The 25,382-nt window shown below is 45.8% G+C and overlaps 1 protein-coding gene across 1 annotated transcript in view; it reads left to right on the forward strand.

Moving 5' to 3' along the window:
- The window catches only part of AK5 (adenylate kinase 5), a 238,586-nt gene extending 214,860 nt beyond the window's left edge, over nucleotides 1-23,726 (forward strand). Inside the window, exons 13-14 of the mRNA XM_021678135.1 lie at nucleotides 7,944-8,132; nucleotides 23,658-23,726. Of these exons, the coding sequence (XP_021533810.1) occupies nucleotides 7,944-8,132; nucleotides 23,658-23,726 (258 nt within the window). The remainder of the gene's footprint in view (nucleotides 1-7,943; nucleotides 8,133-23,657) is intronic.
- Nucleotides 23,727-25,382: the final 1,656 nt, after the last annotated feature.

Genomic DNA, 25,382 nt, shown 5'->3' on the forward strand with positions numbered 1-25,382 from the left:
AGGCGCCCCGTGTTCCCTGTGTTTTAATGTCATGTCCAAGAAACCACTGCCAAATCCAATGTCATGAAGCTTTTCTCTTATTTTCTTTAAGAATTTTATAGTTTTAGTTCTTTCATTTAAGTCTTTAATTCATTTTGACCAATTTTTGTATATGGTGCAAAGTAAGGGTCCAGTTTCATCCTTTTGCATGTGGATATGTGGTTTTCCCAATACCATTTGTTGGAAAGACTGTTTTTTCCCCAGTTGAATGGTCTTGACACCCTTGTCAAAAATCGTTGGACCATCTGTGTAAGAGTTTATTTCTGGGCCCTCTCTTCTGTTCCATTGGTCTGTATGTCTGTCTTTATGCCAGTACCACACTGTTTCTATCACTGTGACTTTGTAATAAGTTTTCAATCAGGAAGTGTGAGACCTCTAACTTGGCTCTTTTTCAAGATTGTTTTGCCTATTGAGGAAACCTTGAAATTCCATGTGAATTTTAGGATGGGTATTTCTATTTCTGTAAAAAAAAAAAAAGCCAATGCCATTGGGACTTTGATAGGGGTTGCTTTAAATCTAGATCGCTGTGGGTGGTACTGACATCTTAACCATATTGAGTCTTCCATAGACTGTTTTACATTTTAGCTTCTTCTAGTCTTTTAGCCAAGCTGTGGATAAGGTTCCTGGGGATACACCATGAATAACTGAGTAACCGGGAAATGTTTTCTACACTTCAGAAACAGGGCCTTGGCAAGTCTAGAGGATGGAGAGAGGATAGAGAGGAGTTGTTGTGGGGTCAGGCCCTTGACAAGGGCTGCCTGCTAGCAGGGATTGGCGGTTGTGGAAGCACACCATTCAAATACAGTGGGAGATACCCTGTAATGGCCACAGGGTCCACGGTGTTTCCTAAGCTTCAGGCTTCACGGTGACAGCACACTTCTAGGTGATTTCACTGAAACTTACTTTGCCTGTGAACTTAAGGTCCGAAGAGCCCTGGGAGGGTCTCCAAGAGAGTCAGGACAGGTCATGCAATACTAGCTTGGAAGTGCTGGGGGAAAATGTCTTTGAAAAGTCTACTTTTCTAAATTGTTCTTTTGAAGCCCCCAAATGGTCCAGTGTGGTAAGGAAGATGTATGGTAAAGATGAGCATCTCTTTTTTTTTTTTTTTTTTGTGAACTACTAAGTGCAAACAACAATTATAAAAGTTATAATCCATATTCTCCCTTGGGGATTTTTATAACTGGAGGCAAATCCCTGATTTTAGGCCTGTGGGGTTCCAAACTGTTTTGAGCAGTGGCATTCACGTAGAGCTTCTTTAAAGCATGTCAGTCAAGTGGTCCGGAGTTCAAAAAGCTGAATCTTGCCTCTGTCCTATATTAGTGTGACTCTGGGCAAGTCACTCAACTTCAGCCTCCTCCTCTGGACAATGGAGGTAATAACACATCTGCCAAACCCTAATTCAAGGATTTTGTGAACATTGAATGACATAACATACATAAATGTGTTTTCTAAACTGTAAAAGGCTATAAAATATTATCTCATTTAGGGTCAGTTTTTTTTTTTTTTTTAGAGAGAGAGAGAGCGGTCACATGCAGGGGGAGGGGCAAAGGGAAAGGAAAAGAGAAAATCATAAGTAGACTCCACGCTCAGCACAGAGCATTACAAGGGGCTTGATCCCACAACCCTGAGATCATGACCTGAGCCGAAATCAAGAGTTGGACACTTAACCAACTGAGCCACCCAGGTGCCCCAGAGTCACTCATTTTTTTTAATCACACCTCACACAAATCTGTAAATCCCGATTTGGTCAAACCTTTCTCCTTTGCTTATAACCCAGGTAGCATGAAGTAAAGGTTTTACATGGCTAGTGGTCTGTCCCTGGCCTTTGGCATATATGAATTCAAAAACCCATATGATTTCCCCCAAAGTAAAGCAGAACTCTCCCTCCCACTGGGGGCCCCATTCAGACAGGCATTAGAATGTGGCAGAGGGGCGCCTAGGTAGCTCAGTCGGTTAAGTCTGCCTTGGGCTCGGGTCATGATCTCAGGATCATGGGATCAAGCCCCAGCTCCCGGTTGAACGTGCGGAGCCTGCTTCTCCCTATCCCTGTGCCCCTCCCCTGCTTGTGCTCTCTATCTGTCTCTCGATCTCTCTCTCAAATAAATAAATAAAATCTTAAAAAAAAAAAAAGGAATGTGGCAGAGAAGAAAGCTTACTGGAACTCAGGAGTGAGAAAGAGTCATTAGCGTGGTGACCAGGCAGTTTCAACCAATGTTAAAACTCATGATGCCATTTCAAAAAATACACAAGTGCCCAGTTTCATTAATGAACTGATGACCTACAGTGAGAGGTCTACAGAAACAGTCTTTTACACACTGCTGGGAGGAGTTTGTAAAGGTCAAGCATGGTATTGATTTGTCCCTGGGTACAGTGACCTTGGAAGATTCTAATGTCCCTTACTTAGGCTGTATGCAAGGGAACACATCCAACCTTCCAAAGCAACTACTTGCTTTAAACTTGACCAGAAGAACAAAGATGCTAAAAATACACAGAATGAGCCGCTCTTGATTCATTTATGCCCCTGCAGGGACCCCATTGTTTGTAGAGCCCCCTCCAAATTACGGGCAAGGAATTAATTCGAAATTTGGCAAAGACAAACACAGACATCTGATTTTCTCCAGAGCTTTAGAGCAATCAGCCAGGTTGGGAGCAGAGTGAGCGTTTCTCATGCACCAATCAGGCCCACAACTGTTTGAAGCCCACTCAGGCCTGGGAATGGTTTTAACCAGCCTTTCTGTGTCGCAGAGACTGATGTGCCTGCTGCATGGGACCATCTGTTGCCGAAAAACCCCAGTTCAGTTCGTTAGGCTGACGTTCTTACATACCTATAGTTGAGTCCTCTGAGACGCAGCGTCTGTAAGGATTTGCTTGACTGCTGTACATGACCTCACCAAAGACCAAACCCAAACTAGTGTCCACCGCTTAAGGGTGTGTCTGTGTGCGATTTCTCTACTACTGTCCTATCTTCTCTTCCCAACGCTGGTTTTGGCCCCACTGAATTCATGATCTGTGCCTTCAGTATCCAACATGGTATATGGGGAGGAGGGGGGGGTGTCAGTGTGTGTGAGTGTGTGTGTGTGTGTGTGCACGTGCCCGCACAGGTGTGTCGACGTGTGCGTGACAGGGGCAGAAGGAATATGAAGAAGGAGTTGGGGTTTCTGACCATCAACTCCATCTTCTACTCCAGTTGAGAACTGCTGGGCACAGTGTCCAGGTCCTAACAGGCCTGTATTTGGAGCTCTGCTGCACAACTCACTGGCAAGTCACTTAACTTTATCTCAATTTCCTCTTCTGTAAGACATAAATTGAAAATGGCTACAGCCACGCCTCTTGGGAAGATTGGATGGGGTCCTTGAAGAGTACCTGACACATTCATAAGCCTACATATGGTGTTCAATAAATTGTTAGTCTTTTCCAGAATGACGTATTTTTCTGACTGCAGAAATAAAAACTGTATAGCTCTGAGACAATACAGAAAAGTATAAAACAAAGACTAATCACCCAGAGGTAACTCCTATTAACCTTGTCATGTCTGTTCTTCCAGTCTGAGTTCTACCCATTTGTATACAGATAATATCATACGGAATACATAACTAATAGAGTAATAGCTGTTATTTTCTGACCATTCGAAATATGCCAGGAATTGAACTAGATGCTTTACATATGTCATTTTATTAATCTTTATAATCCTATTCAGCAGATACTATTGTTTCCACTCTGTAGAGTTATTATCGTCTCCAAGAGGGCTATGTGCTTAGCCTGGCTCTCCAGTGTGAAATTGAAGTGCTTTCCTACATTAACCCAACCTTGTGCTCAACAACAGCCAAACTAAACAGATATTAACAGAAATAAAATGCATGGGCTTGCTCTTGGCTTTTCCCTCCCAGGAGCCTCTTAGCTGAAATTGTGCCCTCCGCCTGAATATGCAGATCATTTTCCTGGGTGTGTGCAGGATGACATTACTATCCCTCTGCCTGATGATGACTCTTAACTACCTCATAACACTTCCATCTACAGGATAAGTGATTCTCATTTTCAGAATGAGTTCTTCCCCCCAAAAAATAAAAGGGGGGGTGGTTATGAATCTGGCCAAAGGACTTTCTAGTTGGTGTGTTCTAGTTGCTTGGAATTGTGAGGAGCCTTGGGGACCACCTTGGGATTCCCCACTTGCAATTTTCTGCCCTCCTCATCTGACTTCCAGTTCGTTATAGAACTTTGAGCTGTGTAATGATAGAATGGTAGCAGCGGGATGGTATTATTATTATTAGGGTTGTGTGTTCAAGAATGCTGGAATGACCCAGATACCCCTCCTCTAGGGAGGTTCCTTAAGGGGAGGTACCTCTGAGGTGAGAGCAAATGGAAAATAGGCATGCCACTTTCTTGTTAACCAAGGGCCCTTACCTCCCAGCGCGGTGAAGCCAGGAAATATGCTGGAGCATGTAACTTAGGCGAAAAGCATGGGTGGGGCCTCTGACTCTTTCTAAACCCAAATCTGACCAACGGGGGCTTTTACAATTAAAAGGGATGAATATATTGCCAGGCTCACATTTATGTAGTGCTTAAAATGGGCCAGGCACTTGACATCTATTAACTCATTCATCCTGGCAATTTGTCCTATTGAGGTAGAAACTATTATTATCCTCATTTTAAAATGAGGAAAATGAGGCACTCAGAGAGAACAAGACAGCTATTTCTCCCAACAAAAGAGAGTTTCTGGGTGGCATGCCCCTACCCACTGGTAAATATGGCCCAACCAGTGTCCTGACTTAATCAGAACAAAACTAAAGTGTGGGTCAGAGGAGAGCAGGGTAAACTCCCCCTCCCGTCCCACCTGCTGGGATCAGGCAAAGTCATTATCCCAAGGCAGCTGAAGCTGACATTCTCATCTTGGTGGCTGCTCTCAGCTGGGATGAGCGCTCATCCCAACTCGATCCCAAGATGCAGCGAGAGCCAGCTTCCGCAAAATATAATGGTCTCTCACACCACCCGCTTCCTTTCCCACTGTCTTGCCCTCCTCTCCTGGCCCTGTTTGGCCCACCAGGCATCTGGCCTGAGCCCCGTCCTGAAGGAGAAGTCCACGAGGGTGAAGTCACCAGGCTTTGGAGCCACACACAGCTGACTCAGGACTGTCATTAACAGTCCTCAGTGGCTTTGGGCAAGTTAACCTCCCTGAGCCTCCATTTCTCTTACTCAGAAGAGAGAGGATACTTCCCGGCAGGAAAAAGGCTAAACGGGCTAAAGGGATGGCTGTAGGTAAAGCCTTAGCTACTGAAACGTTGTTTGCTTGCAGGATGCCAACCGCCCCTACAGGACCCTCGTGCTCTAATACCCAACGGCTCTAATACCCAAAGCCTGTGAAGAACCCAACTCTGCTGTGTCAGAATTCCAGGGATACCAGCAGGGTGATGCTGGGGGCAGGGATGTGTCCCCAAGTCTCTGTGAGTCATTCAGACAAGGGCAGAGTGCTCTTCCGGTCACGTGGTGTTCGTGGTAAACCAGTCTCGTGGAAAAGAGGCAGAGCTGGGACACAGAGAACTACTCCAGAGGACTTTCTGAAGATAGATGTAGATCATAGTGCTTTGGAAAATGGTTAAATAGTATCTCATTCAAACATTTCAGAAACTTTTAGGTACTAAAACCATTAGTGGGTGCAGGCCGCTTCCAAATGGAATGACGGCTCCACAGCGTTTTGCGTAGGAAGGGAGCAGGGGAGGAGGGTGCGGTCAAACCCCATTGTCTTGGAAATGGCTTGGTAGAGCAGCTTTTCAAACTGTTATTTTGTGAAGCATTGGCCTGGAGATTTTCCTAAAGTGAGCGACTGATTCAGCGGGGTCAGGGATGGTGCCTGCGACTGCCTTTCTCACCCGCTCCCAAATAATGCCTGTGCCCCTGGTCTGTGGGCCACGCTTGGGGAATCCGTGCGGAAGCCAAAACTACCCCTCAGTTCTGCATTCATTTTGACGCCAGCTCCAGCTCAGCTACCCATTATCTCTGTTTGCCCCTGAATGAGTCCCGGAATTATCTTTCCTGTCTTCAGGAGTGGCCCCCAAACTCCCACAATTAGAAAAATCACCTTGTCTTCTCAAGCAGACCCCACCGGAAACTGCTCCAGGGAGCCTAACTCTAACCGAACCCCAGGATGCCTCCCAAGCTCGCCCTCTGCTGGTAGACACGAGTCATTTCCTTCTACACCCAGCCTTTCATGGGGCTCAAAAGCTCATTTTTGTTTTCCAGTTAATACAGACAGAAAAGGTGCATGACATAATCCAGAGGTTTCACTCTTCTAGATTTTGGAGCGTTTTCTCACCCTGTTCCTTCAAGTACATCCTGTAGAGGGGGTAGATAAATGTTTGATCAACCCTTACTAGCAACTTACTGTTCCGTGGTGCCTAAAAGTCCTCCTTCATTTACTCACAGCCTGATCACTGCAAGATGACGGACGAGAGGGAGCAAGTTTCTTGGTGGTTGTGGTAGGGGAGGCGACACAGACACAGAGACATTAGGAGCCAAAGAACGTTTCAGAGAAAGATTGGGAGATTCCTGCTGATGATGGTATCATCATCATTTATTCACTGAAACATTTCTTAATCACCTACCTACTATCTGCAAGACTTGGGACCAGGAGTCAAGCATTCATAACCCTGCACAAAGAGATTGTAGCCTAATAGGAGAAATAAGCCTAATAGCTAACACTTATTAAGTACCATATGCCAAATATCATACTTACATTATTTTATTTAATTTTACTTACTCCTTACAGCAATCTGTGATCATCCTCATTGTACAAATGAGAAAATGAGGGGCACCGACTGGCTCAGTCGGTAGAGCATGTGACTCAATTTCAGGGTCATGAGTTCAAGCCCCACATTGGGCGTGAAGCCTACTTTAAAAAAAAAGAAAAGAAAAGAAAGGAAATTGGGGTGCAGAGAAGTTGAGTGATACTTTCAGTTAATGATGGAGTCAGATAGCTTAAAATTACAATTTGTTATTTTCTCTAATGGGGCTCTGGGGTTTGATGGGCTTGGCTGGCTCGTTCTCACTTGAGGTCCTTTGTACAGTTGACTTTGTACAGTCAGATAGTGGCTAAGGCTAGGGTACATATCTGGCGCCAGGGCTGGGATGTCTAAAACAGTCAAGAGCTAGCCAGGCATCTCTGTTTGCACGGCCTCTCTGAGTGGCGAGCCTGGGCTTCCTCACAGCTTAGCGGTCAGAATAGTTGGACATCTTAGATGATAGTTGATCAGGCCCAAACTGCAAAATTTCTCATGATCTAAAAGCATACGGCCTCATTTCCATTATATTCCCTTGGTCCAAGTGGTTACGGATCAGCTCAGTTTCGAGGAGGTAGAATTCTGGGCTCTGTGTCTCAGTGGAGGAAGAGCTTCAAGTACACCAAGGCAAGGAACTGATGAAGACCACCTTAGAGAACGTCACCACACCTTCAGCAGCCTGACTCCAACCTTTGTGCCTTCAACCCTTACACTCCGCTGACCCCGCATCAAACACACAGGCACTCCGTGCTCCGAGTGGTCGCATAGGATAGAACCGGGTACAAAGAAGGAAGTAATTAGCTCTGCCTCAGTAGGTCAGGGAAGGCTTCCCAGAGGAAACACCCATACGCATACACACACAGATGTCCCCTCAGTATGGAGGACAGATTGTGACTGCAGTAGGTAGCATACTATATGATCCCTACATTTTGTGAGGTGACAAAAGCTGAGGGCAAGAGACAGCTCTGAGGCAGCACATGGAAAACAGGAGCCATGAAGTCCAGTCTCAACTCGGCCACGGTGTGGCTGGGGGGCCTTGAGAGGAACCAGAAGGCCAGGAAAGGAAAGAACTAGAGGTCTTTCCAGAATATCACAGAGTGAATTTCTGACCATGTTGTGCTCCCCCACCCCCAGGTTGGAGACCCGCACTTGGTGATCTGTATGGACTGCTCAGCAGACACCATGACTAATCGCCTTCTCCAGCGGAGCCAGAACAGCCCTTGTGCCGAAGACACCGCTGCCATCGCCAAGCGCCTTGAAGCCTACTACCGAGCGTCCATCCCTGCGATTGCCTACTATGAGGCAAAAACACAGCTACGTAAGGTGAAACATCTCGCTCCCCTCCTCCAAAATGAGCCAGTTACCTTTCTTTTTCTTTTTCTTTTTCTTTTTTTTTTTTTTGAGGAAAAAAATGGGAAATTTTGGTCAAGGGTTCTGGGAATTAGAGCTGCATACAGCTGCACAGTTTCACCTTTGTATAAATCAAAATTAAATATCTGTCATCATGCAGACCACAAAAAGTTGATCACAGAGTTTTCACAGATGCCCTTATAGTTGCTAAAAACAACTCTTTTTTCCAAAATAGAGAGAGGGAGGAAGGGCGGGGGGCAGGAGCGGGGGGAGACATGGACGAAACATAGGTTCTGCCTTCTAGACCTCAGCTGAACAGGATGACCCAAAAGGTCTCTTCTAGGTCTAAGATTCAGTGACTCTGAATTTCTAGACTTTTACACAGGTCATAATTGGCACTTGGATTTCTTACGGTAACTTACTGAGAAAAGCAGCAGACGGGGCCAGGAGAGCAGGTAGTTTGGTGCCACAGTGAAGAGACTGTGGGGAAATGGGTCACGTCAACCTAACAATCACAAGTGATAATCCCTGGTGAATCACCATTTATTTCATGAATTTGGGAAAACTGCCCAGTCCCCCTCCATCCACTCATCTAATAAGCATGTATGAAGCCCCTCCTGTGGGCTATCCATTGCCCTAGTGGTTTAGATATGGATCGTAGATACAGTTCTTGCCTCCTAGAGCTTCAGGGTTTAGTAGGGGTGATAGACAAGCCTCTGATCATGGTATGGGGACAACGTGAGCACAGAGCGAGTTCCAGCGGCCCTTTAACCAGTCTGAGGGGAAAGGAAAAGCATCGAGGAAGGTCACCAGAGGACAACTAAGCTAAGCCTCAAAGAGGGAGTGATGGGAGGGGAGCAGGGCACCCTACACAGAAGGAGCCCCAAGTGAAAAAGGTCAGGCGGAACAGGGAACTCGGCTTGGCTAGGACATAAGGTGCCAAGGAAAAGAGGGACAAGAGATGGGGATGGAGAGGGAAGCATGGACCAGATCAAGATGAACCTTATGCAGAACCAAGTAACTGTCCTGTGGTGGATGGGAGGGGGGCAGACACAGTCAGGAGTTAAGACAGAACGCTCAGTCCATCCGCCTTGCGGAGGATGGATCCGAGAAGGCAAGGCTAGGAGACCGCTCCCAGGGAGGCTGGGTGCCAAAGCACAGTAGAGAGCGCGAACCCCTACTTTCTGCTGGTCACAGGAAGTTCAGAGGAGGCATCAATTAGTAAATAACCAACTTGTCTCTGAGGCAGCTACATCATCCGTTCCTTGGCAGAAACCACTGATAATGAATTCTCATCTTCTACACCTGTTAATAGTCCATTTTCCAGAATCCTAAGAACTTAGCCCTGGGTGTAGAGGTCTGAAAGGTGTCCTTTGATTTAATGCAGGGATGTCAAATATGGGGCATGAGAGCCCCCATCCCCCACTTCCCTTCCGTGGCAGACATTGCTGACCACTCGTTCCGGGGCCCTCAGAGTGCTTGTCAACACAGCACTCCCGGCGGCTCCTAGCAATTCATGGGACCTGATCTGCAAGAGGAAACCTACATGCTGTGCTCTGTGTAGCGTTTGGCTGCCACGTAAAACAAATGCTTACATTCAACACAAGCAAAAAAAGAAAGTACATTATGTAAGAGCAGGGTCTTAAGAATTCAGGGTTGCAAAAGCCTTTACAAGATTAGTGATTTCTACCCTTTGTGCAGCCTGGAACACCTAAGAAAATTGTCCAGATAGAAGAGAATTTCTTCCACTTTCGATTTGTAGAGGTGAAAAAAAAAATCATTAAATCATTCAGAGTTTAACCACTTGCAGAGTCAGAAAATCCCTTTTATCTCCCTCTGGTCTCATTCCAACCTAAGTTCTACACACTTCACAGGTGATTGGCACACGGATACAGGACCGAGTTCTCAGAAAACTCTGAGTCCTGGAATCCTCCTTAGAAATATCTAAGTTAGTGGAAAACGAAGTTTCCAGTTCCATTTGACTCATCTCGTCAGCTTTCCCTGCATTTTGAGATGCTGGCAGCTGGGTCCGTGGTGAGGTCACGTTTATGATCCGCTTAGCAAATATTTAAGATCGCTCCAGCCCTGACTCCAGAGCGGTGCGCCTCCAGCCCGCGGGACCCCCAGAGGGCCTCTCAGAGGAAGTGCCTCTGCCCAAAACCGGATGAATGCGCCCGCTCCCCAACCTCACCCAAGGACAGCAGGGGCCCTCGGAGTGCTGGGCGCAGGGAGGTGAGACTCGTTGCAGTTGCCCCCGTGGGGGTTGCCAGCAGCTGGGCCACAGAAGTGGGGACTGGAGGAGAAGCAGGGGCAAGTAACAGGTTTGTTTTCCATGGGGGATGGGGAACGCCTCTGCACTCCTGGGCTCCATCTTCTGGCAACAGCTTCATCTCCCCCCTTCCCGGATTCTCCGTGACAGTTTGTGGCTCGTCCCTGTGATGCTCTTTGGATGGTTAGCACCTCCTCCCCATCTGGTTGGTTTATGGACCCTCGGGCAGGGCTGTGTACCATGCAGGTGGGCCCCTGGATCATTTCCGGTATTTTTCTTGAAACCAAATAGGAGTGGTGCAGGTGCTCCAAGATGCAAGCAAATCAGCAGCTCCGTGAGATTTCCTCAGGAATTCGAGCCACATCATGGTCCAGCCCAGAAGTAGACCGCCCTGCCCAAGCGCTTCCTTCAGGCCTCAGGGTTGCCCAGCTACGCTGAGGATGAATCCATCAGCTAACACCCCTACCTAGGGACAGGCAGCCCTTTGGGCCCCCAGCTAGCCAAAAAAAAAAAAAAAAAAAGTGCAGTGAAATTTCAAACAAAGGTAACAAAAAAGCAAAGTGGAATTGATACAGCCACTCTTTATGCCCTTATGATGCCAACATTATACAAAACAGAACTTCTGATAACGTAAACCGCAGGCTAGAGCCGAATGTGAGACAAATGATCCCCCCACTTCCCAGCCCTTTCCCCCCTCTCATTAAGGCAGCTTTGCTGGGCACCTGGGGAAGCGCTAGAACAGAACTTTACTCCACTCCTCTCGCCCTGCGCTGTGCTCAGGGCAGACATCCTTCTTGAGCGGCAGCGCTGCCGTCTCACCCGGTCTGGACAGCTGCCTCAGAGATTTGCCCAACACGCAGTATGACAGCCATACGCACCTCGCTGGGACTGACCCCTAAAAGGAAGCTTTTTTCCCTCTGAGTGAGAGAAGTCATTATTTAAAAAAAAACAAAAAACAAAAAACGGAAATGTAGCATTTCAGGGTAAAAAGCATAGTACCTGGCCAAACACCCCTGGCGGAGAAAATACCGTCCTGGGCAGCAGGAAACCTGAGGCACGGTGGTGTGATGGAGCTCTGTGAATCTGGATGAGGGATTTCACTGCCTAACCTCGCCCTTCTTCACCCTCAACTAAGATGGTTGGACAGAGTAGGACCTCCTGGAATCCTCCAGGTCTATCAGTATGATTCTTGGGAATTGGGAAAATAAATAAATAAATAAATAAATATATATATATATATATATATATATATATATATACACACACATAATTTTCTAATCATAAAAGTAACATGGACTTATTTTAGACAATATAGCAAGCTAGGCTCTTATGAAGTCTTATCATCACTCAGAGGCACACATTCTGGAGTATTTCCTCCAAATCTTGTTGCTGTGAATTTTAAAAACATGACTGTAACCATAGGCATATTGACTGATTAGGGCTCCTCGGTTGTAGGTTAAGAGGCACCAACTCCAGCTGGCCTAACCCAAAACACGAAACTTAATTATTAAGGTGATGCAACCCACAGCTGAAACCCAGCAGGCCCAGGCAGGCTGTGGGACCAAGTCCCTCTTGCTTTGCACACATGCCTTCTTCTCTCACTCATCCAGATTTTTCCTTCTCTGGCCCAGAAGCCAGAATATGGCCACCCTGCAAATTCCACATCCACGTGTTACCACAACAGTTCCAAATTCCAGACAGAAATGTTCTGACTGGCCTTGCTTTGCTCAGGGTCTTCTCCCTGGTCCTGTCAACTCTGGCCAGGCAGATGGGGGTCACATGGGACTTTTTCATTTGTTCCGTGGATATTTTGTTGAGTGAGGACTATACATCAGATACTATTCTTGGTCCTGGGGACACAGAAATAAACACAATAGACTGAAAAATGTTAGACAAGAGAGTAAAATAATTGCTGATAGGATAATCTCTATGAATAAAACAAAACAGAATGAGTTGTTGGTGGGGGAAGGGAGGGCGTATTTTAGGTGGGTGTTTGGAAAGTGTCTGAAGGGGTAGCATTTGAATTAAAACCTGGCCCATATACACATGGCTGCCTGGGACTCTTCCCTGGGAATTGGGTGGGCGATAAGGAATTCCCAGGAGAGAAGGGCTTGTTGGGGGGGGAGGGGTTATCCCCCAGAAATAGCTACCTCAAGTGGCATAAGCAGAATTGTATAAATTAATATTTCAAGCTTCTTTTTGCCAAGTATAAACGTAACAACTTTTTTTTAAAAAAAGACACAAACTAGAAAATGTAAGAGTATAGAGATAAGAATCTTCTACCCAAACTACTAATGAACAGTTTGGTGTATTTTCTTACATTTGTTTTTCTCCACCTGTTCCATACTTTTTGCTCAGGGTGATAATCAGCCCCAAAACACCCCGGGCCATAGATGAAAGGGGCTTGGTAACAGATGATAACTGTCCCTGGGTTATTTATTAGCCTTAATCAATTAAAAAAAAAAAACACCAAAAAAACAAAAAGAGAGGCCAATGACTCCGGAAACACGCGTTTCACAGATGCAGGAAATCAAGTTCCTTGGCAACTCTCTCTGCCTTTGCAGAGGAGAAAGTTAGGGTTTTTGTTCCCCCATTCTTCTGCTGCAGTGTCCCAGCTTCATAAATAGTTTAGCCATTTTTAGTAAGTCCTGAAATAGAGCAACATCCATTGTTGTTCTGGGGAGTCATCCACCCTGGCAGGAGACTTCCTGTGAACTGAGGAGAAAGAATGAGAAAGGCAGTGCCTGGCACCGGCCGAAGGGAGGGGACGCAGAAGGCAGGGGAAGGTCAAACTTCACCCTTGACGACCCTTTGCCGACTGGATTCCGAAGTGCGGAATCTAACACAAGTAAAGGAAAAGCCCGGATTACCTTTATACCTTGGATTCTCCGTACTTGAGGTTTAATTTTGATTCTTCTTTCAGTTGGCTAAAATAACTCTTTAGTTCAGTTTTTCTGTGACTCTCGGACAATGTTGCTACAGGGGCTTTACACACAAATGACAGCTTCACTGGATATAACACTTAGGTCATAATGTTTTCCTTTCTTTCTTTTTAAGCTTTTATTTATTTATTTGAGAGAGAGCAAGGGTGAGAGAGAGCAGGAGCAGGGGGAGGGGCAGAGGCAGAGGGAGAAGCCCCGCCGAGCAGGGAGCCCGACGCGGGGCTCGATCCCAGGACCCTGAGATCATGACCTGAGCAGAGGCAGATGCTTAACGACTGAGCCACCCAGGTCCACAGTCGTAATATTTTTCAATCAGCATTCAGAAAACATCGCTCCACTGTTCTCAAGCATTTAGTGTCGTGGAGGAAAAGGCAGAGACAGATTTGGAAGTCAACTTTTTTCAGCTGGTATCTTTAAATATACTGGGGTTTGGGTCTTTTTGTTTTCCCCGTGTCATTCGGTTCTTGTGTCCAGATTTCGGTCTGCCTTCATGCCCTGGCACAGTCACCTTTCTTGTCTAACTTGAGAGTTTTCTGTAATTATCCTCCGATTACTTTTGCTGTCCTTCTGTTCCTTGTCTCTCCTCAAAATCCCTCAAAAACCACGAAATTCTTAGATCTCTGTTCCTTCTATACTAGCTCTGTCCGAAAGAAATACAAATGTGACCCAGTGTGGAATTTTAAGTTTCTCTAGCAGCCACCTTTTAAAAAGCCAAAAGAAAACAGGTGACCCCAATCTGATCAAGGCTTGGCAACCCGGCGCGTATTTGACACGGACGGACGGCGCATCTCAGAGTGGCCGCGCTCAGAGGCTCAAGACCAACATGCAGCAGGGACGTCTGCAGTGGGGAGTGGGGCTCTCCATCTACAGCCCACTCCGTGACGTCAGTTCTGTGCTCTGGACTTCCTAGGAAAAAGCCCAACTCAGCTTTTCATGCTATCAGTCCTGCTCCCGAGCTACCGACATTGAGCTTAATGCTCAGGTGCGTTTTCCGTTGGCCCCAGCTCAGTCTTTTTTCTTCTCACGCTGCTGCCTTCTCACCACACCTGTTCTCATGCCGTGGCTGTCTGCTCTCACGGCACAGCATCCACGGCTTCCTACCTACGGTCTAAACCGGCAACAGCATCCATTCGTTGCCCCTCCTCTGTGTTTGTAGAGCCCTGTTTCTTTCCCCAGCTTCGTATTTGTCATGCTTTATTATACTGACTTCTCTACAAGTCTGCAGCTACCAAGAGAAAGTCAATTCTGTAGTGGGAAGCGGGATGTCTGTCTTGTTCGCAGCTTTTCCCCCGGGCACGATGCCTGGCACAAGAAAAAACGTGCTCAATAAATATTTATTGTTGAGTACTCAAAAAATTATATTTAAAATTTTTCTAGTTCCTCTAGGTTATGATTATCAGAGGTCTTCTTTCCTTCTGAGTCTCTGAGAATGTGTGCCCTTTGCCTGTTTCTAGAGTAGTTTTCCCCAGAAGCCTCAGTTTGTCTTAAGTTTACTCATCCCCTATTCTGGTGATCTATTGCTGTGTGACAAACCACTCCAAGACGTAGTGGCATGAATCGACAGCTGTTACTTGCTTCAGGCGTTTGGAGGAAGCACGGTGGCGATGGTGCCTCTCTGCTCCATGGGGTTTGGGGCCTCAGCTGGGATGACTCCAGCAACGGGGGGCTACCACGGTGGGGGCTGCTGTATCCACTACGGAGACGGGTCCTCATTCATATGTCCGGAGCCTGAACGGGGCTGGCTCCGCTGGAACTGTCCACCAGAGCACCTACACGTGGCCTCTCTGGAATGGCTTGCCCTTGGCACAGCACAGTTCCCGGCTCCAAAGGTGCGGCCCCAGGAAGAGCCTCCAGTGAGTGAGTGTTCCGAAACACCAAGGCGGGAGCTGCGAGGCCTCTTCTGGCCAAGCCTGAGAAATCACACAGCATCCCTTCTACCTCATTCCATTGGTTATAAGAATGTCCCTAAGGCCAGCCCAGGTTCAAGGGGAAGGGGGTTCCATTTCATCTCTTGATGAGTGAGTAGCAGGGTGATATTCAAAAAAGTATGTGGGGTGGGAGATACTGTTTCAACTCTCTTTGGAAACTGTAATCTGCTACGTCCTTCAATTTGGGGGTGGATTGGAAGGAAATCTCCTGACCCACAAGACGTGCAGGTGATCATAAATGTCACTTGATGTGTGCTCGAGGACCAGTGGCACTCAGGACTGGTCCTTTTGGATCTCACGCTGGAAGGCAGGCTGGGGTGCATCCGGGAAGCTCACACCTAACATGGGATTTCGGGGCTGAGAAGTGCTGAGAGGGGACCACCATCACCCTGAGATGCACTTGACCTGTGCCTCTTTCTGCTTCCCCTCCTGCACCAGATCAGTCCTTCTGGTTTGGGATGTGTTCCCCCCTCTCTCCTTAATCGTTCTTTTGGTAATACGGTCTTAAATTAGATTTAGAAAAGGACGTCCTGGTGGGGCTTCGGGAGAACAGCTCTTGCCTTTGAAAGTCGTGGCCACACAGCAGAAGGATAGATGCCTGCTTTTCTGGTCATTTTCTTTTTTTTTTTTTTTTTTAAGATTTTATTTATTTGAGAGAGAGAGAGAGAGAGAGCACATGAGAGGGGGGAGGGTCAGAGGGAGAAGCAGACTCCCCACTGAGCAGGGAGCCCGATGCGGGACTCGATCCCGGGACTCCAGGATCACGACCCGAGCCGAAGGCAGTCGCCCAACCAACTGAGCCACCCAGGCGCCCCCTGGTTATTTTCTAAGTCAGGGGCAGATTATGGAATCTAATTCCACTGGCAAGAGGTAGCAATCCAAGTTTTCAGAATTCCTGCGACCATTCACCTTTTTCTGGGTCTCCATGGACATTTTAGTGGGAAACTGGGAGAGGCTGTATCAACGGATGCTTGCCAGATCCCACGCCCCAGGGGGGAGGGGCGGGGGGCGAGCGTCTCTTCAGATTCTCTGAAGATCAAACAGGCTAGGGGAAAAAAGCATTAGCGGGTGATTCCGTGGTCCCAGCTGTGTTAAAATTGCCAAGTGTTCATGTTGGTGGCTAGGTTTAGATTTATTTCAAAGGATTTTTTTTAATTACCAAAGTAATAAGTGCTTACTATAATAAGCAAAGAGTAAAAGTATCTACGTATGTACACATTATATATGTGTATATATATATAATAAAACAACCAGCAATGCTCCCTCCAGCCTTACTTCCCTCAAATAACCAGTGTGAACAGTTTACAGTGTATCTTTCCACCTCTCCTCCTCACCCTCTTCTTCCTCCTTCTTTCTCTGTCTCTTGTATCTCACATTCTCTTGCTCTTGCTCCCTCTCTGACCACTGACCAATCTACTCTGTATAAACACCCCCCTCCCCCCCCCCATGGTGGAAGGTTCTGATTTCATGAAAATCCTACTATCCTGTACACATTTCTCTGAAACACCTGGCAGTCAGTACACATCACAATGATGTTTTCTTTTTAATAGCTATGAAATCCTCTCTAATATGGATATTCTATAGTTTCTTCAGGCATTTTGTTTCTAGTTTGTTTTGTCCACTGCGAACAACTGGGCAGTCGATGGGAACACCCTTATTTAGGCTTTTGTGTCTCCTAGGAGAGATTGTTGAGCTGTTTTCAGCAGAGGCTTTTTTTAACCCATTTGCGTCCACTTCCCTTTCTCTCCCTGGCGCCGGAGAAGTTTTTTGAACCCAGAAAAGCTCTAGGATTTCCCAGTTCCCGACGGCTGGGCCTCTCCTATCAATGCCCCTCGTTCAGCGGAGTTTGCACCTCAGTTCCGAGTGCGAGGCCTCCCCGGATTCAGGCTGGACCTCCCCAGGTTGAGTGCCACTAGCCACCCGGCTTTGGAGACAGCCCTCCCACCTGCCGCCCAGTGAAAAGAAATGTGCACGAGGGGGCAGATGACTTCAAGGAGCCCTAAGGTTCTGTCCCTCTCACTTGACAAATGAGGCATAAATCTTCCATCTGTCTCTGACTTAGAAACTTTTTTCTTTTTTTTAAGTTTTTATTTATTTGACAGAGAGAGACAGCACGAGCAGGGGGAGTGGCAGGCAGAGGCAGAGGGAGAAGCCGGTTCCACACAGAGCAGGGGGAACCCGATGTGGGACTCGATCCCAGGACCCTGGGACCATGACCTGAGCCGAAGGCAGATGCTAACAACTGAGCCAGCCAGGCGCCCCTAGATTGATTTTAATTACGTAGTATTAAAGATTCAGTTCCTCGGTGCTAGCCACCTTTCAAGTGGCCCCTGTGGCTCCCACTTTGCATAACACTGTTCTAGACTATCCTAGAAAGTTCAACCTAAAAACTGCTGGTATTTTAAACAGGAAAATGACTGATCAGGGAGGTCTTAGAATTTTTTTGATGTCTACGAAAAAGAGCTGTCATTCAAAGTTAAACTCCAGACAAAATTCGGAGGAAGAGGAAAAAAGAAGGAAAGATTTTAAACGTAACTTTCTAAATGGACAAACCGCGCTCAGACGTTGGGAAGTCCTGCGTGCGGAGAAGCCATTCATATGCAGATTATAAATCGTTCTTAAGGGCGCCTGGGTGGCTCAGATGGTTAAGCGTCCGCCTTCGGCTCAGGTCATGATCTCAGGGTCCTGGAATCGAGTCCCGCATCGGGCTCCCTGCTCCTTGGGAGCCTGCTTCTCCCTCTGCCTCTCTCTCTGTCTCTCTGTCTCTCATGAATGAATAAGTAAAATCTTTAAAAAAAAAAAATCGTTCTTAAATTGTTGCTAATGCTTGTCTTTAAGGCTCTCTAGAGCAAAGGCCTCTGTAGCCCTCCTTCCTACGGCCTTGAGAATGAGGAGCACCATGTAGCCTGACCGGATATGCAAAATGGAGGGCTCCCCAGAAGCGTCGTTTACATCACCCTAACTTTTGAAGACTGCAGCGGACGCTGGGCCCCAGACAGCGCGCAGGTGCTGCATATTAAGGGCTTTGCCGAGCCTCGTCTGGCAGTGAGGGGGTCCCCGCGGTGGGGGGGGCTCCGTCTGGCTCCACGGAGGATGAGATTAAAAGAGGAAGAAGGTGGCCCACACACCAATCATAAACCACTCCGTGGCAGCTTGGGTTTGCCCCAGAAGCCCCATGGCGCCAGGACATGAAAAACAAAACTAAAACTCAAGCAATGTTTGTAACAGCGTGGGAAAATTCAGGAGAAACGCAACTAGACCCGGGCAGTGTTTGAACCAGCCCAGTTTTATGGCTTGCAAATTCACAGAACTAGAGAGAAAGAATAGACAAAAATGTGCGTTTCCTAAGGCAGTGTAACTACTCTCCTAATTTAGGACATGTTCTGCTGACTACTGGGAAATATTATCACTGAGTGCTCTCCTTTGAGAAGTCAGGTGAAAACTCAGATTCTATCGTGTTTCCTGTTCACTCGCTCTTAGCTGTTTTTATAAAAAAAAAAAAAAAAAAGTATTTTCTATACTGATCACTTACTGCAGGATTTTATATCAAGTCTCAGACCCAAAAAGATAGGTTCTTAAAGTCAAAAGTAAATCCACTTACCTAGGTTTCAATTAAATTAAATACATTAAAACCTCATACATTCTGACTCTGCCAAGTCAGACTTGGAGGTCTTTTGGGAAAAGGACGTTGTGAAGCTTATACTTTAACTCTTCCTGGGAAAAGAGAGTTGCTATAAACTAATACAGCATAAGCACTGATTATGGAGCAAAACCTCGGAGGATGTCTTATTTTCTAGTTTGCACGATTGCTGAGGAAGTCCCCTCCACACAAAACAATCAGGATCCAGGATTCTTATCTGTTCACTAAGGATGTTCAACACCTGCACCTTGTTAGCTGGTTTCAATGTGTTAAAGTTGTAAGCACTGAGAATAGTTCCTGTAACTTAAAATGCACTCAATAAGTTGGCTCTTTCCCATTTCCTTTGAGTTAGAGTAATATATGAAAATATCAAAGTCACTTAACCGTTCTCTTAGAATATTCTCCATGTGGGAATTCTCTGAGCAGGGGGACCAGAGACCTGACCTATCTGCCACTAATATGGTCATGGACAGTGTAAACAATAAGGCACTTTACGGATCTAAACCTTCTCACCCACCCCCACTACATGGGAGGGAACCTGAGAGGGGGCCAGGGAAGTGAGTGAACACCCTTTCCCTCCTTCCAGGGTTTGATAAGGCAAGGGCGGGTTCCGCAGGGCAGAGGGCAGTGGCAGGTTTGCCAAAAAGGGATGTTAGGAGGGCAGACATTCATTCCAAGGCTTGTACATTCAGGTTAAAGATAATAAGGCATTATGGGGAAGTAAAAAGGAAAAGGAATGAAGTATTGATACCCACTAAAATATGGGCGAAACTTGAAAACATGGTGCTTAGTGGGGGGAAAAAAAAAGTCACCAAAAAATACATTTACTGTGTGATTGCTTTTATAGAAAATGTCTGGCAACAGGCAAATCTCATCCTGAGCTATATTTCCAGCCTCCTCTTCTCCTTCCTCCAACTCAAGCAGCATTTGCTGGATCCTCAACAAATGACCCACTGTTCCCTGAAAACTCCACGTGCTTTCAGATCCCTATCCCTTTGCACATGCTGGTCTCCCCACAGAGAAGGCTCTCCTTCTTCTTTATTATCTTCAAATGCAGATCTAGTCCTGTAGGCCCAGCTTGACTGTCAACACCCAGCGTACAGTCTTGACGCCCACTGATGGGCACCTCACCACCATGAAAATGTCAACCGAGATTTGGAATAGCATAGAGTATCAGAGCTGGAACCAAACCTGGAGGTTACCATGTCTGACATCAGTCCCTTTACAGAACAGAGGAGGAAACTGAGGCCCCGAGGGGATGCACGGCTGGTCTGAGTCCTGAAGCTCACCGGAGACAGTACTGGGTTATCATCGCTCCTGATACAGTGCTCTTTGCCTTACACTCCAGCCCTCTTGCAATTTTTTGACTAGGCAAATATTTATCAATGACTTTTATGTACCTCAACTCATACTTTAAAAACCCTTACGTGTAACTCCCCATTATTATTGTGAAACAGAATCTATAGGCCTCTTTATGGTCAACAAAGGCTTACCATTCCAGCTTCACTCCTTGCTGCCCCAACCAAATTCAACCACGCAGCCATTCTGAACTGGTGGATGTAATATCACGTAGTCAAAGTGCAAAGACTTCGAGTCAGAGACCTGGGTTTTGACCAGGTCCCTGCCACATACTTAGCTGTACGACCTTGGGAAATTTAATTCATCTTTCAGAGCCTCAGTTTTGTCACGTGTGAAATGGGGATGACCGTATCTGTCTTTCAAGATCCTTGTCAGAATTACCTGATTGTTTAAAAGCATGGAGGCTGGGGAGCAGGGAATGGAATGAGGGAACAAGTGAGGAGGGGAAGGACTGGAGGAGGGAGGGAGAGAGTCAGGGAGGGGATGATGGAGGGCTTGAGAGAGGATGAGAGAGAGAGAAGAAGCGAGCTAGCAAGCATGGGCAGAAGTGGAAAAAAAATTAATTAAAAATAAATAAAAGCACTTATGCTTCATTAATGGTGAAGTTTATCGTTTTAGATGATGACGACTTTCCTCAGGAAGTGTCCCTGCCCTCCCAACATCCTGGAAGGTGCTCCTCTATCAACCACTCCTGTACTTACCTCAAACCGTGTCAATTCCTGTTAACTCTCTGTCTCTGCTCTTGAGCTGGGAGCTCCTTGCGAGCAGGATCCTTTTGTCTTGTTCAGCTTGGTATCTCCAGCACATAGTACATTGTTAGCACCCAGGAAATGTTTGTTGGTTGAAAGGAAAAGGAAGGAGAGGAAAAGCAAGAGGCAAGGTGCTGTAATGGACACAAGCATGGCAAAGCCGAAGTCTCTGCCCCCAGGTGGAAAGCCTCTGACTCTCTAAGAATCGGGTAGGACACATTTACTGGGGGAGAGGTGCTTACATTTTTTAAACTTTTAATGTTTTCCTTATTGTGAAATACATCATACACACGGCACTGCAAAAGCAGTGTGTATGGTTTGAAGAATTATAAAACGAACACCGTGTAATCACGACGCGGGCCCAGAAGTAGGAGGGAATGGCAGCTCCCTGGGTCTCCCCAGGTCACCTCTTCCTTCCTCTCTCCAAGAAGTGGCCACTTTCCTGTTGTTTATGATAATCATCTTCTTGCTTCTCTTTATGATTTACCACTCATGTATGGATCCCCAACCGACACAATTTAGCGTTGCTTGTTCTTGAATTTTACATAACCTGAATCATACTGTATGCATATTCTTCCGAGACTCGCTTCCTTCTCTCACTGCAACGTTGAGAGATTAGCCCGTTGCTGATTGTAGCTGTAGGGTTTCTTCCATCACTATACTGTTCCATCATGTGACTATGCCACCATTTATTTATCCATCTATTGCTGATGGACTTTTGCAGTTTTTCCAGTTTGGGGCTATTACAAACATCACTTCTATAAACATTGTTGTATCTATTTTCTGGGATATTTAAATGTGGTGGGGTTTTTTTTAGCGGTGGGGGGGGGGCGGTGGGTTTGAGAATTTATTTTACCTTCAGGATCTGTGAAGTCCCTAGCATTGTGAAATCGAAACTACTTTGCACAAAGAAGGTAGACAAGAGCGGAAGAAATCAGTGTTTTTCAGAGTGTGGTCCAAGATGACCCACAGCAAAATCATCTGGAGAATGTGTTAAATATGTGGATTAGATGGCCCAGCCCAACCCTAGCAAATGAGAACGTGTGGAGATAAAGCCTGAAAAAGTTGCATCTTAGCAGGCTCGCTGCCCACCCCTCTCACGAGTCTTAGGTGGGTCACCAGGCCTCCTCTTCCTGCTATCCGAGGTGTGGTGGGACACTCCTCAGTGGCTGGGACAATGTTAGGAAATTTTGAGAGAGGAAGGGTACATAGTAGTGCCTTCATGCCCAGGAATCAGCTCCCTCCCTGCTTCCTCTGGGACAGCCCCTCGCGGTGGTGTACCAACAACGTCCAAGGGGACCAGTTGAGGTCCCAGCTCTCCGCTTTCTTCTCTGCAGTCCCACCCCATGCCCTATTCCTGTCCTCCAAATGCTCTGCAGCACTCAGAAGTCTTAACTCGTCTTTCCATGAGCCTCAACGATACTTTACCTCAACAAGGCACCTAGTTTTTGTTGTTTTAAATAGATTTTGAGTCTTAAATCACAGCAAGACTGAACATAAAGTACAGAATTCTCATATACCCTTGTCCGCAAACACAACACAACCTCCCCCACGATCAACATCCCACACAAGCGTAGTATGTCACAATCGATGAACCTACATCAACACATCATTCTCACCGAAAGTCCAGGTTAATGTACATTAGGGTTCACTCTTGGTGTTCGCACTCAATGGATTTTGACAAATATGTATACAACATTAAGTTTCACTATCATAAAAATCCTCTTTATTCCACCCATTCTTTCCTCTCTCCCCACAACTCAGTCTTTTTACTGTCTCCCTAGTTTTGCCTTTTTCATGTCATATGGTTATTTAGCCTTCTCAGATTGACTTTTTTCACTTAGTAATATGAATTTAAGTTCCCCAAGTCTTTTCATGGCTTGGTAACTCATTTGAGTGCTAAATAATATTCCACTGTCTGGATACCACAGTTTATCCACTCACCTAATGAAATCTTAGTTGCTTCCAAGTTTTGGCAATTATGAATAAAGCTCCTATAAACGTGCATGTGCAAATTTCTGTGTGGACATAAATTTTCAGCTCCTTTGGGTAAATAGCAAGATGCACAATTCCTGGATGATACGGTTAAGAATGTTTAATTTTGTAAGAAATTGCCAAAGTGTCTTCCAAAGTGGCTGTACCATTTTGCATTCCTCAGCAAATGAGCATTCCCGTTGCACCACACTTTCACCAGCATCCAGTGGGTTTTTTTGGATTTTGGCCAAATAGGTGTGTAGTGGTATCTCATTGATGTTTTAATTTAGACAAACGTAGTTTTTAAACAACTACTCACTTTTCCTCTGTGGTTTTGGGGTCTCTTATTTTAAAATTTTGCACAACAAGTTATGAGCAGGTAATTCATTTCTTATTGTTAGAAACAGTCTTATCTACAAATATTTCTTAAGACTAACTTTCTGGGGGCGCCTGGGTGGCTCAGTCAGTTAAGCATCCAACTCTTGATTTTGGCTCAGGTCATGATCTCAGGGTCGTGGGTGCAGAGTCGGTTTCAGATTCTCTCTCCCTCTCCCTGGCCTCTCCCTATGCTCTTGTGCTCTAAATAAGATCTTAAAAAAAAGACTAACTTTCTCTTTTTTTTCCCTTTTAAATGTAGGTAAATGCAGAGGGGACGCCAGAGGAAGTTTTTCTTCAACTCTGCACAGCTATTGACTCTATTTTCTGAAGGCAAGAAAGCATGTGCATTAAGGAGAGTGGAGACAGAAAAAAATATTAAAAGGTTCATCCTTTAACACAGTATGTTTCAAGTTAAACCTTTAGTGCTCCCCGCCGCCGCCCCAATCCTAACATTGCTGTTTGCTGCCCAACTCGACCTTCCTGAGAGGTGTCTGGAAATCATGCATGATGTATTTCGTATGCTCCACCTCTTCTCCCTCACCCCACAGCTGTCCGCCCCCTGGCACGCACACTGCTCTGCGGTCCCGGCCGTGCCCCCAAGCTGCTGGTGTGTAAGCAGTAGTGAGTGCTGGCGTGGGCCAGTGGTGCCCCCAGGACTCGCAGCAGTCTGTCTGGTTTCCCTCTGTCAAGTAGGGGATTGGCGCCCCTAACCCCGCAGCACATTTCCCTTCCTCATCCTGACACTGACATGCTGTTGCCTGATGAAGGGCCTTCATCTGAGGGGCAGGCCTAGGCATCTCCTCAAGTCTCATCCACTAGCAGTAGCTCAGAGCCAGAGACTGGGCTGACAACTCCAACTGCTGATAAGAAATGTGATTAAATTTGATAAGAGATAATACAGTGTGAAATTGTATAGCTTTCCCGAGACAGTAAAACCCAGACTAGTCACCAATAACATGTGTCCGTTCATTTTTTGGAAACTGGCTACTTGGACTGCTGTCATAATGGCTAAGAAAACAAACTGGATAAATTGTCTAACCTGATCGCTTTTATACCTGGTGGTGCATTTCAGCAATGATAAATTAATACCAATGATCAAACATAACTTTAAAGCATGAGGTGATTTGTTACTGCATTCACTGGACTAATGTCAGCTTACAGTTTTGATTTCACATGATCACCTATTTACTTATTGTTACTGCCAAGCAAGTAAGAAATAAAGTAACAGTAACCAAACTGATGTGGGTAGGAGAGGCATGTCACTACATGATGTTTAACAGATCCCAGAGCTACATTCGTTTCATACAGGCCTTCAACAGGGCTGTGCAAACCTTATCATATCCATATGTAAAACTGTGTTTTCCTTGCTTCAAACCAGTGAAGTTTGGGTTCTCTTTTGTGCTATCAGTTGCCAAATCAGAGCTTCTTATATATTCTACTGGAATAATTGCATCTTCCATTCAGTCACTATAAAAGACCATAGTTTCAGTTTGCATGACTTTTTTCCCCTCCAATGGTTGTGCTGATAAGGATCCAATTCTGGGACAGAACTGTATTTTTAAAGTCATTTTTTTTCTTTTGAAATGGATATGTACAAATAAAATAAATGGAACACAACAAAACTCTTTTTCTATTTATTTGTAACTCACATCATTCTGGAAAGCACTTGAAGCCTTATTCCAAACAGAATTAGAAGCAAAGACAGTAATAGTTGAAATTTAGGATATGCTCATATGGTTTTAATTTTGGCCATAGATCAGTTTTGAGCTATTACAGAGAGAATTCTCAGTGTACTCATGATACATGGTAATTTTTGTATTTCCTTTTGCTCTAGCAGTCATTCTTAAACAGAAATGTCAGTGTTTGCTAAAGAAAAAATTAAGCTTCTTTGGTTACAATTATGCCTCTATTACAAAAAGGGGCATGTTCCTACAACTCACACAGTTGTCAAATGCTTCATTACTACCCCAGCTGTCACACTCTC

Source organism: Neomonachus schauinslandi, chromosome 4, assembly GCF_002201575.2.
Source record: "Neomonachus schauinslandi chromosome 4, ASM220157v2, whole genome shotgun sequence".
NCBI classification, from domain to species: Eukaryota; Metazoa; Chordata; class Mammalia; order Carnivora; family Phocidae; genus Neomonachus; species Neomonachus schauinslandi.